The sequence below is a fragment of the mitochondrial genome of Nicotiana sylvestris (genome assembly GCF_000393655.2).
Source record: "Nicotiana sylvestris cultivar TW 137 mitochondrion, complete genome".
In the NCBI taxonomy this organism is placed as follows: domain Eukaryota; kingdom Viridiplantae; phylum Streptophyta; class Magnoliopsida; order Solanales; family Solanaceae; genus Nicotiana; species Nicotiana sylvestris.
Window position 1 is genome coordinate 286,656 of NC_029805.1, and position 18,345 is coordinate 305,000.

General features: G+C 43.1%; 2 protein-coding genes across 2 annotated transcripts, besides 1 other annotated feature.

Annotated features, from left to right (window-relative positions):
• Window positions 1–1,625: part of a repeat region (repeat 3) that runs on past the window's edge.
• On the plus strand, window positions 1,240–1,596 carry nad3 (NADH dehydrogenase subunit 3). Its single transcript has one exon. It carries the CDS (start codon window positions 1,240–1,242, stop codon window positions 1,594–1,596), a length of 357 nt encoding a protein of 118 aa, YP_009241443.1.
• A 167-nt stretch (window positions 1,626–1,792) lies between the features above and the next one.
• nad1 (NADH dehydrogenase subunit 1) lies at window positions 1,793–2,177 on the plus strand (one part of a trans-spliced gene, as the record gives it). Coding sequence (YP_009241416.1) covers window positions 1,793–2,177 — 385 coding nt within the window.
• Between the last annotated feature and the right edge of the window lie 16,168 nt (window positions 2,178–18,345).

Below are 18,345 nucleotides of genomic sequence, written 5' to 3' on the forward strand. Positions count from 1 at the left end.
AGCTACGTCCTTCCTCTACTAAAAATCTATATTTCTTCTTCAGGCTACAAAGAATAATGGATTTGAATGTATCTGAAATGAAAGCAGCACTCGAAATATCATAAGAGAAGAAAAGCAAGTTCAGTAGTACGCCTGGTTCACGAGGTTCTACCACCGCAGGGCCCAATCATAATAAAAAAGAAAGAGTTCTCTCTTTTTTTCTCCCATGCTTTCCGTTGGTCAACAACCAACCAAAGTGCTCTATACTTCTTCACTACTCGTACAGGCTTGACGGAGTTAAGCTGTATTGAGGGAATCGTTTTGTCTCAATCAATCAAGAATGCCTCAACTGGATAAATTCACTTATTTCACACAATTCTTCTGGTCATGCCTTTTCCTCATTCTTATTAGGTTCTATCTCCCTTTGGATTTAGAAGTGAAACTCTTTTGTTACTATATAACAAAGCCCAAGTTACAGCGGGCTCTTTCTATTCTGAAATATTTCATATGTCTTTATTGCTTGCTAACTCTTGGATATAGGATCTACGCAAACTTGTTTAATGCGGTTTTACTTCATTCCATATTTGGTATTCTCCCATCTGAACTGGAGCTACTATCCCACTATCTGAATCAACCGGATAAGGATCCAGAATGGGTGGAATTCGTACGAGAGCGCCTACAAACCCAGGGCCTCTCACCCAGGGAGTACGAAATCATGGTGCGGGACTTCCTCAATACCGAATTGTGTTTTGCAACTCGAGAGCAGATTTCCTCCCTCTATCAACTCCTTTTTTATGGTCGGGAGGATCCACAATTCTTCATTGATCCACAAGACCTGGATTCCATACTGAGGGTGCACCTTGAACCCTTAGAATTCAATCACCCTGCTCTATGCCAGGTCTTAGAAAGTCTATGTGTCGAGAAGCATGATTCCCCTTTTTATCAAGATGTAAAAATGGCTCAAGCGCATCATTTTCGTGGCTTTATAAACTTAAAGCACCAAGCGAAATTGGAAATGCAACATCGCCTAGAGTTAGGAGAGGTATGGAAATCTCTTGAGAGAAGGAACGCTTTTCTAAGCCAGGAAAACGCCTCTCTAAGAGAAAAACTTTTAATTCTCGACAGGGAAGCCCCATAGAAATTCTTCTTTGTTGTGTTGCTATCCTAAAATTGCGTTCTTCGTTCCGTCGTCGATCTTCCAATTTCTTCCGGTATGCCGCTCCGCCAGCAAGGAGCGAAAGAACCAAGTTTTCTGTGGTGATGTCAGAATTTGCACCTATTTGTATCTATTTAGTGATCAGTCCGCTAGTTTCTTTGCTCCCACTCGGTCTTCCTTTTCTATTTTCTTCCAATAGTTCGACCTATCCAGAAAAATTGTCGGCCTACGAATGTGGTTTCGATCCTTCCGGTGATGCCAGAAGTCGTTTTGATATAAGATTTTATCTTGTTTCCATTTTATTTATTATTCCTGATCCGGAAGTAACCTTTTCCTTTCCTTGGGCAGTACCTCCCAACAAGATTGATCCGTTTGGATCTTGGTCCATGATGGCCTTTTTATTGATTTTGACGATTGGATCTCTCTATGAATGGAAAAGGGGTGCTTCGGATCGGGAGTAACCACTAGTGAGAGGGCAAAAATTGGGGGGTCGTGGTCTATGCTGAATTCTTTTTCTTAGATAGAATGAATGGAAAAGGGGTGCTTGTGTTGTGGTTTTCGTAGTTGCAAGAATTTTTTTTTTCGAGAAAAGGTCCCCTCCTTCAATATCATGATTGGGTCGACCAGGCCAGATCATGAGTGAATAGAAAAAAAAAAATGTACATAGCTGTTCCAGCTGAAATACTTGGAATAATTCTACCACTTCTACTAGGAGTAGCCTTTTTAGTGCTAGCTGAACGTAAAGTAATGGCTTTTGTGCAACGTCGAAAGGGTCCTGATGTAGTGGGATCGTTTGGATTGTTACAACCTCTAGCAGATGGTTTGAAATTGATTCTAAAAGAACCTATTTCACCAAGTAGTGCTAATTTCTCCCTTTTTAGAATGGCTCCAGTGGCTACATTTATGTTAAGTCTGGTCGCTCGGGCCGTTGTACCTTTTGATTATGGTATGGTATTGTCAGATCCGAACATAGGGCTACTTTATTTGTTTGCCATATCTTCGCTAGGTGTTTATGGAATTATTATAGCAGGTTGGTCTAGTAATTAGGGGGCGGCCGTTCGGTCGCCTATGATACTAGGACCAATAGGTTCAAAATGGGTTTGTGCCGCAGGTGTTGAACGATCTACTCTACACAGGTGTGGGCTTACAGGGCTAGGGCTCATAAACCCTTTCTTTCATTTATCAATAGGGCCCTGCCCTGATCGGTCACTTTTCTGGGCCGGGATCGATAAGTGGAAGTCATAAAAAAGAAATCTTTCTCTTCGCACCTCAGATCAAGAGGAAGGGTTGCTTGTCAAGCTGGCCTATATATAATAATAAGAAATTTCTTTCTATTTTATATTATTATATAATTATAAGAAAAATGGAAAGATTCGCTTTCTTTTAAACGGCTCCTTCTTCTTTGTCAACGCTACTAAGGACCTATAGGTTTGCCTACTTTACTTATTAAAGATAATGAGAATGGGTTATTCAAACAAAAAGGAAAAGGCCCTACTTAGTTGACTGACAATGACAAAGGCTTGCGAAACTAAGTAGGGCCTGAGGCCCCCTGCGAATCCGTAAATCTGAGGAGCATGCCGCAACAAAAGGATGGTCCCCTATGCATTTCATTTTTTCCTTAAGGGAAAAAAAGTACCCCCATCATAGTGAACCTCTCCTTGTGATCGGGATGAGGTAGATGCCTCCCAGCCGGGGGGCGGATCGAATCGGAGTTTCCTTAGGTAGCCACCGACCTACAGTTATCCTTAAACTTCCGTGCTTGGTGGAGAAGAAGCGAACAAAAGTACGCTCGCTTGCTGTCTTGTTCTCTGTCGCGAACTGGGATCGCTCGCCAGCTAGGTCAGATTGGAGCAAGATTTTATGAGAACATATTCCCCATATTCGGGGACAAGGGGCGGAACGACCTCTCGATCTACTTACTGCAGCCCAGGAAGAAAAACGTCGTCTAGGCGTTCCCTGTTGCTCCGATCTCCCCTACGCCTAGGACGTTGTCTGGGCCAAGAGCCATAGTTAGTTGCTGTTTCCATTTGGTTGTTTCTTCCTCGTTGTTGATACCGGCAAGACCCAGCCAGATGATGTCTGCTGGTTGGTAGTGAGAGGACTCTTAGTACCTGCATACCCAAAAGAGGGCGCTGGTTAAAAAACAATCATTTTTTTTTTCTTTCTTGCTCTCCCTTAGCAGCGGGAAAGGAGTCTATCTATCTGCCTAGCTTTGGTAGATTTCCCCCAACGCAATCCACAGAAATTCCACGAATCCCTTGGTGGATAAGTCCGACGACTCAGCAGCAGTGCGGAATTGAGTTTCTTGTCTGGTGGATCTGATCTATAGTTAGGGGGCAATACATACCAAAAGGTTCGAAGAAGGAAGGCGCATAAGAGTATATAACCAACCTACCCTTCTGTATAACCTATTCACATTAGTGAAGCGGTTGGATGCATAAGGGAAGTGCACGTTTGTGAGACCTTAGTCGGGATGCATAGGTGAGTCAACCTACGAGCACGGAAGAGCATGGTACCGCTACCCCTCTCTAAGTAAAGGTAAGATTCTTAGCCCTGTAGATGACTCCATCTAAAATACAATAGGGACAGCCGTTTTCGGCTGCTCGTTTCGTATCTTGAAGAAAGAGTAGGCTTAAGTAATGTAATAGGGGTCAGGTCAATAATAGCTATGCTATTGCCCTACTGATTTAAGGCCTCCGCCCGATCCCGAATGCACATTTTTTCGGGTTCATCTTCAATTGATGTTTTCTTAACCTTTCGAAGACCTTGCGTAAATTTTCGATGTGGTCGGTTCTTTCTTTTGAAAAGACTACCAAATCGTCCACGTAAGGCTCGCATATGTTATGTAGGAGGTCACTGATAATTTGTGTCATCGCTCTTTGATATGTTGCACTTTCTTTTTCTTTTTTTTGGGCATATCGTAGTAAGGAAAGGAAGTGAGGGCACTCATTCGAATCGAATAGCTGAAACTACTATAACTCCTATTTTTCTGCTTTAAGAGAAGCCTTCTAGCTCGTTTTAAAGCGTTGAAGAGAGAGATAGGACATTCTAAAGATAGTTGTTGAGGAAGCATCTGATTTCTAACTACGAGTCCGTTTTCAAGCTAACTGAATGCCTATCTGCTGCTAGTTCTGTTCCACTATCTGCTCTTACTGCTCTCGTTGCCGGTGTGACAGTCTGAGTAGACGGTGCTCTCTTTCCTGTTGTTTTTGGGGTTCATAACCGGTGCTATTGAATCTGCAGTTAAGGGAATATCACCAGTTCTTGGAATAAGAGCTCTGGGACTTCATGGCTTTGAGGGAGGTTTAGCCTAGCCCTAAGCCTTTTCGGAATAGAATGCTTCTTTGACAGAGCTTCAAGCAAGAAGGAGGAAGGCCCTCTTTTCGCCAATGGATCACTTAGTCGGAATAAGCGGGCTTAGGTTGATGCGGAATAAGCCATTTTTCCCCTGTTTCCATGGAAAGGTGTCGAAGGAATAGGCACATTTAGAGCTGTGGGACTTGAAGGAATAGAATGCCCCGTTAGAATGGGCAGGGACAGTCGATCATTGGCTTAATTTCCTGGGGGACTCTAGTATCAAAAATTCCCGGTATTTCGTCGTGAAAGTGTCACATTTAGATTGTTCTTATTAAAGGAAAGAGCCGAATAGACAAAGGGTTTACATGACCGCTCGCTTTGGACAAGATGCCATAGTATAAGAAGAAGGCCTTTGTTTGCAAAGATGACTTTCCCGCTTTCCTTTGTGAGGGAGGTTTGTGCACATGAATTAATAGTCAAAGTATAAGGAAGATGGCATAGAGCATAGAATGAGATTGATGCTTCGAATGCCCAGTTTTCAGGGGTTGTGATAGAAGGAGCTGTGGCACTTTCGGAAGGGGGAATCAGACTAGGCTGTCACTGTTCTAGAAGAGGAAGCGTAGCTGGCACGTTGAACCATGTCTGTCAACGGTGAAAGATAGCCCTAAAGTGAGGGCCCCGGAGATAGTATTTCTCAACTGTCGATCGACGTGACAATCATGCCTGCTTGACAAAGCCTTTTTCATTCAGTCTCCCAATAAACGAAAAAGGATTTCTGGTGACACGAAAGCTGTGCTCGACGCTCTCTTTCCTATTCCACTGCGCTAAGTGGTCTTTCCCTTTCTTGCTGGATGACTACTATGGAAAAAGATGACGACTACTCCCAGTCTCTGGTCAATCCATGCTGATGCTAGAAGAGCTATTCCCGCCGCCCACCCGAAAGAGACGAGGAAGACTAACCGCCATCCTGCTCGAACCTTTGCTGCCTGAGTTATATAGCTGACTGCGAGAAGGAAGGTTCAAGCTATGGCTGCCCCATGGGATGCTCATTTGAAACCTTTGTCCGGTCAATGCGAGAAAGAGAGAAGTGATGTAAACATAAGAATGGAAGGTTTGCTTGTCAGCTGTCGGGCCAATGAGGCTCTTCTAGCTTTACCTACACGGCAAGGGAAAGATCAAAGGCAGTTCCAAAAAGGAGTTCCCTATTTCCAGCTTGATAAAGTAAAGTCTCAGTGCCAGTTGTAAGGTTAGGAAAGCCAGGTATGATGAAATCCTCTTTTCGAATAGGAATTGATTCGATCTTATTATTAGAATATGAAGATTCAACTGAATATACTGTTTTTCAAGAAGGAATCGCCATCACCAGTGGAAGTTGAACCCGGCGATCTCTTCCTCCTGAAGTATGGAAAAAGGAAGAAAAAGCAGTCAACCACAGGGAAGGAAGGAGGTATAGCTCAACTTTCTTGCCTCTTCCTCAATCCAGTAGCGAGGTTTCAACGAGTTCTTTGTACGCGTGTAACGAAAAGTATATATACTTTTTATCCCGAATTCCCTATTACTCTCGGTCCTTGTTCTTGGTCTCTGTGAAAGATCCAGTCGATGGGAATGAATCCATGTTCAAATCTTATTACCGGGTTCGATTACGGGAAGGAAATAGAGAAGGTAAGGGACCGCTTTCCTTGTTCAAGCCGGTATTGTTTGAGTAAGTAGTAAGTAAGTGAGAAGTGGTGAATTGGCCAGGAGGAATAAAGCTTATTTCAAGTACTAATAAAAGCATTCATTACAAACTCTTGTGCTCACTTATCCCAAGTATAGGATGTTTTCCCTGAGCCTGTCTGTGTTGAATACGCTTTTTCCGTGTAGAATAGAGATTCTCTCTAAGGTTGATAGAATATACGTTTTCTTTCTCTGATTAAAGGTTGTCCAAAGAGGACTAAGAGACAGATGCTGTGCTTGCAAGTAAGCTTCAGCCAAGCATCAGATAAACCAAGTTCGGGTTGGGAAAAGGGCTATTTACCCCAGCAATATAGAATAATTATTACCCCCAGCACATCCCCAAATGAGAGCATCGTCTTTACCCCTAGAAAAGGTGCGATGTAATTTCCTGGTTCGATTACATTGCTCGATGTAATTGAGTCTTAAAGGGTAATTGCATAAGTAATCTCTTTTCTTATGAGAACTACGAATCATCCTCATGAATAAGCTCTACTCTACCTTAAGGAGATGTGGAGGCAATAGGTCCCGTGCAGCTTTAACTAACTCTACTCCTCCATACGCCTATCCTTTAGTTTAGTGGGCCAGGTCCTCCAGCCTTCCATTAGCTTTCGATTTAGTTTGCATTCAAAGTCTTGGAATGCGAGCTTATGTGCTTTCAGGTATAGGCACCATTCGCCTGACTTTCTTGAAGTCCTAGGATTCTCCCCTAGTATTCCATTCTCTCCCCCTCTCGGCCTTGCTTTCATTCCTGTCTCATTTGAAATTGCTCCTAAGGCAGGGAGTCTTCTCGAAGCTGTCTAAGTCTTGTAAGGCTCCTATATCTATATATAGAGAGGTCATGGTATGGAGGGAGGATTTCTACGCGCAACATCGTGGTTGGGGCATTCCTCCTTCTTTTAAAAGAAGACTAGAGGACGAAAGAAGAAGCTCTTACATCGGATAAAGCCTAATTCCACTGTCCTTTGAAGATTGGAAGATAGTGAAGGCCGACTTCCTTTTTAAAGATCACTCAACGATGTGGCAAATCCCCTTTTTTAAGTCTATGAATTGGAAGCAGGAAAGACTCTTCTTGAAAGCGAGTTCAGTGGCTCTCTGGTGAGGGGCACGAACGGTATAACATAGTTGCCACGAAGACACTTTTTTTTTTCTCTTTCTGTTTTTGAGGTCTGATCCGAAGGTAAACTCTAGACACATCGCACATGCGATTGACGGCTTTTGGATCGAAGGAGAAGCTAGGGTTCAAAAGGGCCAATGAAACTGCTAGTGGACTGACTTTCTAGGCCTTCTCTCTTGCAAATGAACTAAAGGCTAGGCGCCTCAGGGAAATGTATAGTGCTGCGGGAGTCCGTTCACCTTGAAGTGGAACTGTTGTGGCGGGGAATGTCACTAGTTGTGATGCTTGCTGCTCTGGTTCCCTTTCGCCCCTCTTACAACACAAGAAAGAAGGTGAGAGTAAGCACGACTTTCTTCTTCTCTTAACTAGGATATAGTTAAGAGAAGAAGAAAGTCTAGCCGGAATAAACTTTTTTACCTAAGCAATAAACTACATGAAAGCAAGCAGAGGAAGCGGAGAGGTACTTGAGAGAATGGAGGGCAGGGGCCCCTAATCGAACGCAAGGAAGAAGAGTGGGTTCCCCTAAGTAGTTGGAGGCGTCTTCTTTGAACTCAAAAACAATTTCACTTGAATTCTTCCTGTGAGTGAATCCTATCAACTAGACTCTTCCGAAATTGCGTAAGTAAAGAGAAAGAGATTCGCTCCTTCTGTTCCCGACAGGGCATCAATTTGGAACTGGAATTATCCACAGCAGATCCGAAAGCTTTAGAATTTGCCAGAGAACGATGGCCAGCTGAAGGTATGGATGAAAGAAAGAAAAAAGCTTTTCTTCTTTCAGTGAAGCTTAAGCTGTCTTGTCTTTATGTGCATTCCTTTTATTTAAGACAGCCTGCCAGCCAGGGGAAGGATCTCAAGTCCGAGTGGAAGGCTATCCCACAATCCTTCATGAAAACCCTCTTTAAAGCCTATATCGCGTCGTTTAAGGCACAGTAACCGTCTTCCATGTTAGATTCATCGTTGGACCTTGTTACCGTGCCGAAAAAGACGTTATAGCGACCATCCTGGGCCTTCCACGATTGTTGACCTGTCTCGGACCGGGGAAGACGTTCTTCAAGACAGGACATACGGTACAGAAAGGATCATCTAAGGATCTTGTCTGGACGGAGATGTGTCTTTCCTAAGCAAGACGGTAAAAAAACAATAAAGACTTTTAAGAATACATAAGACCTTCTTAGGAAAGTCTCTATCCTTCTCTTACAGTCAATCATTCCTAAAGTCAAGACATTGAAGACAGTAAAGGGGAATCTGCTATCTGATTGCCCTGTAGGCCCCATCTCCATTAAAGTATTAGCCAGTGCTTCTTTCCGCCGATTAGATCTGTGGAATCCAACCTTAAAGGGAAACTCCACTCTATGAATCCTATAAGAAGAGAGGTTGCCCGGGACAGGGAGAACCTTTCCGGCAATACAGATTCCATATCCAAAATGCTCGGAAGGAACCTTCGATATCCAATCCCACGTGGAACCTGCCCTAAGAGCGGTTTTCGAGACAAAAACTGGTCATTCTGTGGATCCGAGATAGAACTCCGGTCCTGCAACTCCTTCCCTTGATAGCCTTGAGTTGTTGGTTACACCGCACCGGAAAAGCACTCTCTGGGAAATCCGGATCTTTCTCAGCAGGGACAGTACCAAGGATATCAGGGTTAGATAGCTTTTTTTTCTCTGGCAGTCTAAAATCTTTCCAATCAATCGGGAAAGCCTATACCCGAAAGAGGGAAACCTTCTGTTTGCTTGCCATTGCAATATCGGAAACCGCAGGAAAGAAAGCCCCGGCCTGGTATTTTATTTTGACCGGCAGAAGCTGAACCCGAACCAAACCCTAAGCAAAGAAGGGATGTGCCTTAGTTCAGTCTCGAGGACGGGATAATAGGGGCGTAGCACCGAATATGTCGGAGTAGTCCCACCCAGTAGATGGACAAGCCAGTAGTACCAATCAAGGAAGCCTTGAACTCTAGAGCTTTCTTTCCTGATGGGGACTAAGAAAAGGAGACGAATATAGCTAAACAGCTGCAGCAGAAAGAACGAAAAGCCAAAAGTCAAGGTGCATAGCGGTCTTTTCAAGAATAGGGGAGTACAGAATAAGGGGTTTGCAAGACAAAAGAGAATCCGCTGGAACTACGGACAAGGATATTTTACTCAATTCCCCTCTTACTATTTTAAAAAGCGGAAGAAAATGAAATTCCACCAGTGTGTATGTAAGACAACCTTAATTCTCTATGTTCAACGCTTTGGGCAAGCCAGAGCAAGACTTCTCTGTGGGAATACCCGGCTATCTCCTACTTTAAATAGAGAAAATCCCTGGAATTCTCTGATGCCGGGGATTATGTCTAAAAAACTTCGTATTGCGATCTCCGCTGACGATCGTTCTTTTCTTTTCATAAGATCTATTCTTGGGCTAGAGCGTTAATATAGCTTTTCTCTTTTATATGGGATAGGGCTTTGGAGAACTCCTAGAATGGGATTCCCCTTATGTGATATCCTAACTAGTACCAGTCTAACTAAGAGTCATCTGCTAGGCCAGCTTCCTGTGAGTAAGCCAGTGCTAAAGAAGAGGGCTAAGGAAAAGCTAAAAATTCATTGGGATAGATGCAGCGCCAATTAATTTCCGCCAATTTCCGCGGTGAGTGCTAAGTACTTCGATTAAGAGTTTGCAGGATTTCTAGAATAGGAATAGGCTTTTTCTTTAGAGTAAGACTCTTTGCTTGCTTCTTTCGGCCAGCTCAGCGGATGAGTGGCCGTATTCGACACCTCTTTCTCTTACGGCTAGTGCGCTATTTGAGATAGTTGAAAAGGGGTGTAGCGATAGAAAGTTTTGAATCAATAATTCCTCAAAAGTCATTGCTAGTACGTTTAATACAGTTACTGCTATACCTTAGGCCTCAATTAGCAGTCGTAAGGCCGACATGTCTTCATCCCGAAATAAGTAGATGCGGAATCTCGTCTGTTTGAAAGGTAACTTGAATTAGCAGTCGGACTGTGAACCATTGTCACTCGTTAGGCCTCCCAATATAATTGATTTGAAGGAGTGAAAGCCACTTGACTGTAAGGAGAGGAGCTCCAGCCACTCTACTTCCACCGTCGTGTAGCCCTGCGGATAATTCGAATACCGGAACATCCTTCCATCCCTCATTCAATCTGATCTACCGGCTCTAAGACCGACTCAATGGGAGGAATCAGATCAATCTTAGGGCTTTGCTTTCAGCGCCTCGAAGACTCAATAGCAATTCCATCTCGTCTTTCCGGATCAATAGCCCCAATCCCCATCTTTTCAAAACATGTCTTTTACGGGTAGGTCGAAACATCTCCATCCTTTTCGTTCGGTGTCATATCCTACGAATATGCGCCGAAGAACCTTCGTCCTCTTTGTTCCTTCGACATCTTCTACCCCGAAGCATTGAAATAGCACAGTAAGCGGACCACCTACAGGGAAATCCTTATACCACTATCAAGCCATACCGGGCAATGAGGCTGATGCTACTACCGAGACAGAGAAAGACAAGGACTTTCTTTCTATCGATGTGAAATCCATTCTATTTCTCTGATGCGCATGTCGTCCGATCAGTCTACTCTGCTTTAGTATGCGCTAGGGAAAAAAGCGGAGCTCCTTCTTGTTGTGCCCGATCCCCAAAGCATTGAAAAAGATAAGGGGGAACTTACCTAGTGAGAAGTCTTACCATGGGAGTTTATACCTCTATTGGCAATCCCTCTTAAGCAGTGGTGTCCGGTCACCAAGAAATTCTATTGATTCCGTTCAGCGAAAGGGAAGTTGTCCTTCTATCACGAGTTTTATACCCCCCCCCCGGGGATCATCCAGGTCAATCTGCATGAGTTTTGCTGTTCATACATGAGCCATAGAAGCAAGCTGCCTGCCTAAAATAAGGCTTTGTGAATAAGCAGTTCCATAAGCTCCAGTTACAATTCGCTGACCGAGTAGCTACAACTTCAAGAGGGGAATTCGCGTAAAAGTGGGCTTTTGTTTTTGCTTCCTCGAACGGGTGGAGAAAGATTTTTATTACCCTTTATTCCAGGGGAAGGGAGTTGGTTTATAACCAGACTCTGAAGTTTTCTACTAGGTAGAGTATTTCAAAAAAATAAGCTAGAATAGAGGGCGTGATAGTCCAATTCTACATAGTTCTGTGATCCGCCGAACGAAGTGGTTCCAACGAACCGGACCGGGAGAGAGAAAGAATTCTTTTTTCAAGGCTGCCGGTGGGCTGGGCCCGAGCTCGGTTTGGAAGGAAGCCTCTTTAGATGAGAAGGAGGATGCTACCAAGGCGAGAAGGAAGAAGGGGAGTTCCACTATCTGAGTTAGGCCGATATCATTAGATAGGTAGGCTGATCTCCGCTTTTGGATTCCTATTAAGGGCAAGAGTGAGACTTGTCTATTCCTACTAAAGGAAAGAGAAGAAGATCACGGCTCCTCTGCTTACAGTCAAGTGGCTTTCAGCTCCTCTCCCGGACCTATTGATCGAGGAGCTCGGGAATGGAGCAAAAGAAAGACGAGTTAGAGAACGGATGTAAGTCAATTCTGACCCTGCTAGGGAAAGGAAGCAAACTCTTGCTCGACGTAGGGTAGAGTAACTATTTTCAAAGCCTGGCCTTTCTGCCCCAAGGCAAGCATTCCAACCAAGCCAAGCAGCTATAGATCTTGAGCGTCTTGCAAGGGCATCTGCTTGTCTATTTTTTTTCTTGGGACATGCTCTATGGTCACATCACCAAGCCACCCAATAAGCCTTTTTGTTTGCGTAATTATAGTATGGAATCAATTCAGGTCAGGCTTTTTAACTGAATAATTACCAAGGAGTTGATTGATCACCAATTTAAAATCTCCATAAGAGTTGCAACTCTTTCAAATCCACAGCCATCTCAAGTCAAGTATGAGGGCTTGGTACTCTGCGAGATTATTGGAACAAGGTTTCGACAAGGTGAAGGAGTGCGGCAGCACTTCTCCTTCAGAAGTAAGAAAGAGGACTCCAGCTCCATCTTGATGAGCAGCACCATCAAAGTACATCTTCCATGGTGGAAGAATTTCGACCACAAGCACATCTTCATCAAGTCGTCAAACAATTCCCATTCAGCAGGTATTGGGTCAAAGAACTAGGAAATTCTTTTCTTTCTTCTTTTGCTTTTTTGTGGGGGACTTATTAAAGGAAGGTTTCAACCTGGCATAAGCTAAGGTACCCCGCTCATTAGTCACTTCCCCTGCATGGTCAACTCTTGCCGGGTTAATGTATTTGAATTAATCATATATTCATTCTTACGCGTAGAGATACCTATTTATAGTGGTTTGTTCCTGCATCAATAGTAGCTTGAAGCTATAGTTTAAGAGAAGTGACAAGATCATCAAAAAAGGGAGGCACTCAAGCTTGACTATACGATTGGTAGGAAAGATTTTAGACTTGAGCATACGCCTTCTTCCTCTATGGATAGGGCGACGTGACACGCAATGGATCGGTTAGAAAGGAGAACAAATTGATCACATGTCCCCTTCTCAACAACCTTTCCCGCATCAGTAGATAGAGTAGATTTCCTATCCTTGGTCAACCTAAGGATTTTCTTCTCTCTATATTTAGTTACCACCGACCCGAGCCTATGCGAAGCAAGCCTACACCCTAGACTGGCTCCAGGCCAAAGTGATGAAAAGGCGAACGGTCGTATATCGTAATATAATATAAAAAGGTCCATGAGAGAAAGCCTAGCCCTATCTTAACCTTATGATCCTAGTCAGCTCGTCTCTGTCTTGAGGCCAATAACCAGTGACTCTTTTGTTAACCACATGTAGAATATCTTGTGTAGTCGGGTAGGATAACTAGAATATATCTTTCCTTTAGTGTGTAACCGATTTATATATGTTAAGCTCCCCTTTTTTTCTCTCCTTTGCTTTTCTTTTGCCCCTCTTTAAAGTAAAGCTGCTTCTTAGAGTTGGCTTTTGCAATTGCAATCTGTCTCTGTCTGGCTCCTCGCTTTGAACTCAAATAAGACCTTCTTTTGGTCGAGTGACTTCGTTCCTGGTCTTCCTATTCCCTTCGCTTTCCCAGCCGCTGCCTCTAAGGCCCAAGTACTTTTTTTGTTTGATCAAATGATTGATTTAGATTTGAAATTCCTCTTTACCAAGGGAAGAGAGCGTGGATCAGGTGTCCTCTTGGATGTTCCAAACCACCATCTTGGACTTCCAGCATTTGCTTCAGACAGAAAGTTTGGGACTCAAAGTGTGCCCTCATGAGGCAGGGAAAAACAAAAAAATGTGTCTTTTACGTAACTTGGATAGCTGAGTGGTCAATCCTGCACCAATCGTTGATGAGTTGTCTCGCTCGAAAGCTATAACCTGCCCCCCGAACTCGGTATCCATTCTGCCTGATGTTTCACTCCTCCGAAAGGCTATTGAAACAAGTCCTGATCCGAGACTTCTCTTAAGGGAAAACCTTAAAAACTTATTTCGAGCAGGGTCCTCTGCTGGCATATTCATTCTTTTTATTTATTATATTATGTATGGCGTTTCCAAGTTGATGTTTTTTTTAGCACGCGTGCCTCCGTCCCAAAAAAAGATGTATATTCCGGACATTTTGTCGTGGGTGCTACTAGAAAAAATTGTTATCCGACCGATGGATTCCCCGGTTTTTGGATTTTCATTTCTTTATGTAAAAAAGAGTTGGATCAAAGGCCTCGTCTCTGTACCCTTCCGTAGAGGAGGGGCCTTCAAGCGTACAAAGTGTTAAGAAAGATTGGATGTTGCTTAGTCGCTGCTCACGCACGGAGCTCGCCGCTGAAGCGTTAAATGTGCTTCTATTTAGCAAATAGAGTTTGACTGAGATAAAACAGAATCAAAAGGAGCTCTGGCCCGCAACGAAACTAAAATGAAATTAGTTGGAGACAGATTCAGTGGGGCACCCCCCTTATAGCAGGTATGCAACCAACCCTTCTTCTGAAGACTATCTATAAGTAGTATTCAAAAGAAGAAATTGAGGTTTGATACCATTTGTGTTCAAAATAGGATACCTCCTAGGTCATTTCTTTTCTCCCCTTCTGCTGTTATAGCTTCAACTTCTTTCTAATAGCTGCTTGCTTGGCTTCAAAGCCTTACCATCCCTTCGCCGCCTCCACAGAAAGATTGGTCACTTTCTTTTTTTTGGATTAGTCTCTTAACTCAAATTCTCTCTAAAACGGTACAACAGACGGCGCAGCGCTGCCTACGCGCTAATTAGCTTCCGATGTATTCTCTGGCATTGATTTGATTAAAGGAAAGGTAAAGCCTTCACTTCAAGCTTTGAAGCTAAGTTCGCTATTCGGTCAATGATAGGCTTTAGGCCTTACCTTACTCTTTAGGGGTTTACTCTTCTACTTAAGTTCCTAGCTAGGCTGATGCCTTTGCCGAGTCTTAAACTCCGACTCCTAAACTCAAAACTGGCCGGAAATGCCCATTTTGAGCTCGCTCAGGCGGATGTTCCCGCTGATCTTGACTTTACAAATAGTCAGCTTCTGTCTTTCCATACGGAGTCTGGCACTTTTCTTGTCTGTTTTGTCTTTATGTGGCCGGTCTTTCTTTCCCTTTTTCTGATCGAAAGATCTTTTTTGACGCGCTATCGCTATAAAGGTTACAACCTAGGCATTCAAAAGGAGGGTTATTACATAAAAAAATCACATAAGTGATTAGAGCGATGCCCCCTTGCTTTGGAAAGAGTTGACTTCTTCCTGTGCAGGATAGCCACTGACTCTTCCGATTAATTAAGATATAGGGAAAGGCCAACGCGTCAAAGTAAAGTCAGGTTCAGCAATCGACGTAACTGGTTCAAATACCAGAAGCTAGGTCATAGAAGGTAGATTAGATTCGACAATCTTAAGTAGTGGAGTCGGCCCTTAGCCGAGATACGATACTGTCAGCTAATCACTAGCTTTTGATAGAATAATATCGTAAAGTCGGAGAGGAAGAAGAATGCCATCATAGAGGGATCAGCGTGTAAACTTGAAGGGCTAGGGAACTCCTTTAGCTCAATAATGAAAGTTAGGGTCGATCGGAGGAGGCCTTACCTCTTAGATGACCCAAGCAAGTCATTAAGCTATTGGATGGATCCTCCTAACTGTAGTTACTTAAGGTCGAGTAGTAGACGGGTGAGGCCCACAGTTCTAATAGGTTTTCACTTGAGCTTTCCGCAGCAAAGCAAGTCTACAAGCCACTGCAGTGAGGTTATAGGTCTGATTTCTTTCTCGTATTGAGATCTTAGAATGCTATACGCAGCCCCCCTGCAAGGTTACTTTAGATAGCGGTATTTTCTGTATAAGATTGGCATCCCCATTCTAAGGTTACTTAGTACTTAGGTCGTGAGTTCCGCTCTTAGTAGCCTTTATTCCCATCCCGCGTAAGAACATAGGTTTTTTTCCCTCAGTTTCTGCTCTCCTTGCTTTAACTAAAGAACTACCTTTCACTTTAAGTAGGACTCTAAGAGCTCTACCTTAGAATGAGTTAGATTTCCTGTGTTAACAAGAAGGAATGGCGGGACGCTAAAGAGATGGCTATGAGACTAGTGCAATCAGGTAATCGACCAAGTAATCCACATACATGATAAAAGAGCATTCCAGCCCTAGTGTACTTATCCACTGGCATTGAAGGAGAAGAATGACAAGGTCTGCTTCCACAGTAAGGATTGCCGCTTAGTCCAATCCAAGAGCAAACAAGGGACGCCTCATTAAGCAAGAACCCGAGCTAAGAGCGGGGCAGTTCTATTAAGGTATAGAGAAAGCTCCAAGCAGCTACCATTGATCAACCTTATTCAGGCACATCAATCAAAGATCTTGCTTACCGGATAACTTTCCTGGTGAAGGAGAGAAAGTTTGACAAGCTAAGAAAGTCTCGTTGAAAGCAGGAACTCAGACTGTGACGACTATTTTCACTAGTTTCAAAGGCTTGATTGACCCTTGGGATTGAATCTGGCTAGGGGGTGCCCTCGTAAAGACTAAAACCTCGTTACGCCGAAAATAGTAGAGGTGCGACAGCGCTTTGGTAGTGAGTGGAAACTTACTTTCTGTCTGGTTAGTAGGAATTTCTTGCCTGCTAAGGGATTAGTCCAAGTTAGACCGAGAAGTAAGAGTTTGTAATTGAAGTCGGGGGGGCTGAATAGAAAAATTCTCTTCCCACGTAGCGCTAAGAAGCAAGTTCCGACAGCCTATGATGAAATAGCACAAAAAAAAAAAGGGCTACGCGAATAATAGTGTTAGTAGTTCGTGAGGCTAATTTTGAGCTAGATAGTGGATTGATGTTCACTGTAGCACTATCTGACCTTGAAGGTTAAGTTAGTGTACCATGAACTCCATCCCACATATTTTGGATGCTGTGGCATCAGTTATCTAGCTACATTCTATTACCGGTTGACACCATTTTGGAAAACTTTTATTCCGGTTACTGCTTGTTAAATTCCGTTAGGTTCTTTGTCAAATACTAACTGATTTTAATCCATATTCTTTTTTAGTGTAACTTTGGTTGTTCTTTCCTTCGAGCTAAGATAGACCCTATCAAAAACTAGTTCCAGAAGCATCTTCCATTCATCTCGACCTAGACTGATCTTTGTTCTGATGATGATAAACCATCATCAATTTGTATAGTATATATACCCCCAAGCCCTCTTTTTGTACCATTTTTTTCTTTCTAAAAGAGGGCCTGGAACTGGGCTCTCTTCACAGCCCCTAAAGGCGTTAGGAAGAGATTTAATCAGCCAGCGTAATAACTTCAATCGATAGAAAAATCTATCAAGACCTAAAACAAAGAATACCATCTCCCAGGGAGTCTTTTTATTTTGCATATCTCGAGTTTAGAATTCTCCTCACGCTTTTTCCATCACGATTTTCTCTTCGAGAACACTCGCCTCGTCGATTCTTCCCCTCGTTCCTTTTATCTTGGACATTGAGATGTTTATGCAAAGCATTCTTTTCTACCCTATGTAGGCGACACAAGCTACGGAGCTGTAGACTTAAGACCTAAGGATATTTCTTTGACGGGTGATCGGGTCTTAGAATCCTCAGGAAAGTGTAAGCACCTGTATACAATTTCTATTTTGCTTTCTATATATAGATATGGCTTTCTCTTGATGGAATATACCAAGCTAAATCTTCTTTTTAGAACCACAACTCAGTGAAGTAGGCGACAACTGCTATTAGGGTCTGTCTTAAGGCATTGGCTCTCTAAAAAAAGGATTTCCTATCGTTGCATGGGTTCCTTTTTGTATAAAACATATTGACTACAAATTGAACTAAAGAAAGAATGTTGACTGTTCGACAACGTGAAGACTGCAATCTCGACTTAGAATAATCAAACGCCCATCACGAGTCACATGGGCACCCCCACCAGGTAGAATAGTTGTGATATCCCCATCAAGATCTAACTCTAAGAGGATACTATTCATTTCTTCTTTACACTGCTGCTCGCTTTGGAGACTAAACAATGGAAATAATACGTAACAGTCAGCCAAGTAACGATAATAAGAAAGACTAGGGTATAGCTGTTTAAATCCCCGGTCGAAATCATCCAACATAAAATTGTATAAGACCTTAGTGATTAACCCAGCGTGTGGGATCCCTACTTCCGTAATAGAACAATTAATTCCATTTTGGTCATAAACTGGTATCTTTAAAAAGGATGAAACAAAGGATATTACGTAGCTATCACGCACCAAGGGTGCCAGCTTTCGTAAAATTCTTTTATGAGGAATAGTACCTTGTGAGGGTGCTAGATTCAAGATGAAAATAGTTCTAATCTTCCCCACTCCACCTAATTTGGCAAAGAACTCACGGCGATCTCTGGGAAAACCACACGACTGCTCCTGAAAGATAGATGAACGCATAAAACAACTATTCAACATATGCGCCAGAGCGATTAAAACGAGAGCGTCCCTTTCACCGGGACAAACAACCCATTTATGATCAGGGTCCCCTGGCTGACATAAAGTTTCAACATAAAAAAAAATCGCCTCGTCTTTGGGAATACTTAATAACTTAAGTGGGGACAATGCATACTTCTCTTCTGAGATAAGAATGATTATATCACATACGCTTAAAGGGGGCAACGAAAATAGATCACCAAGTTTAGCATAGACATA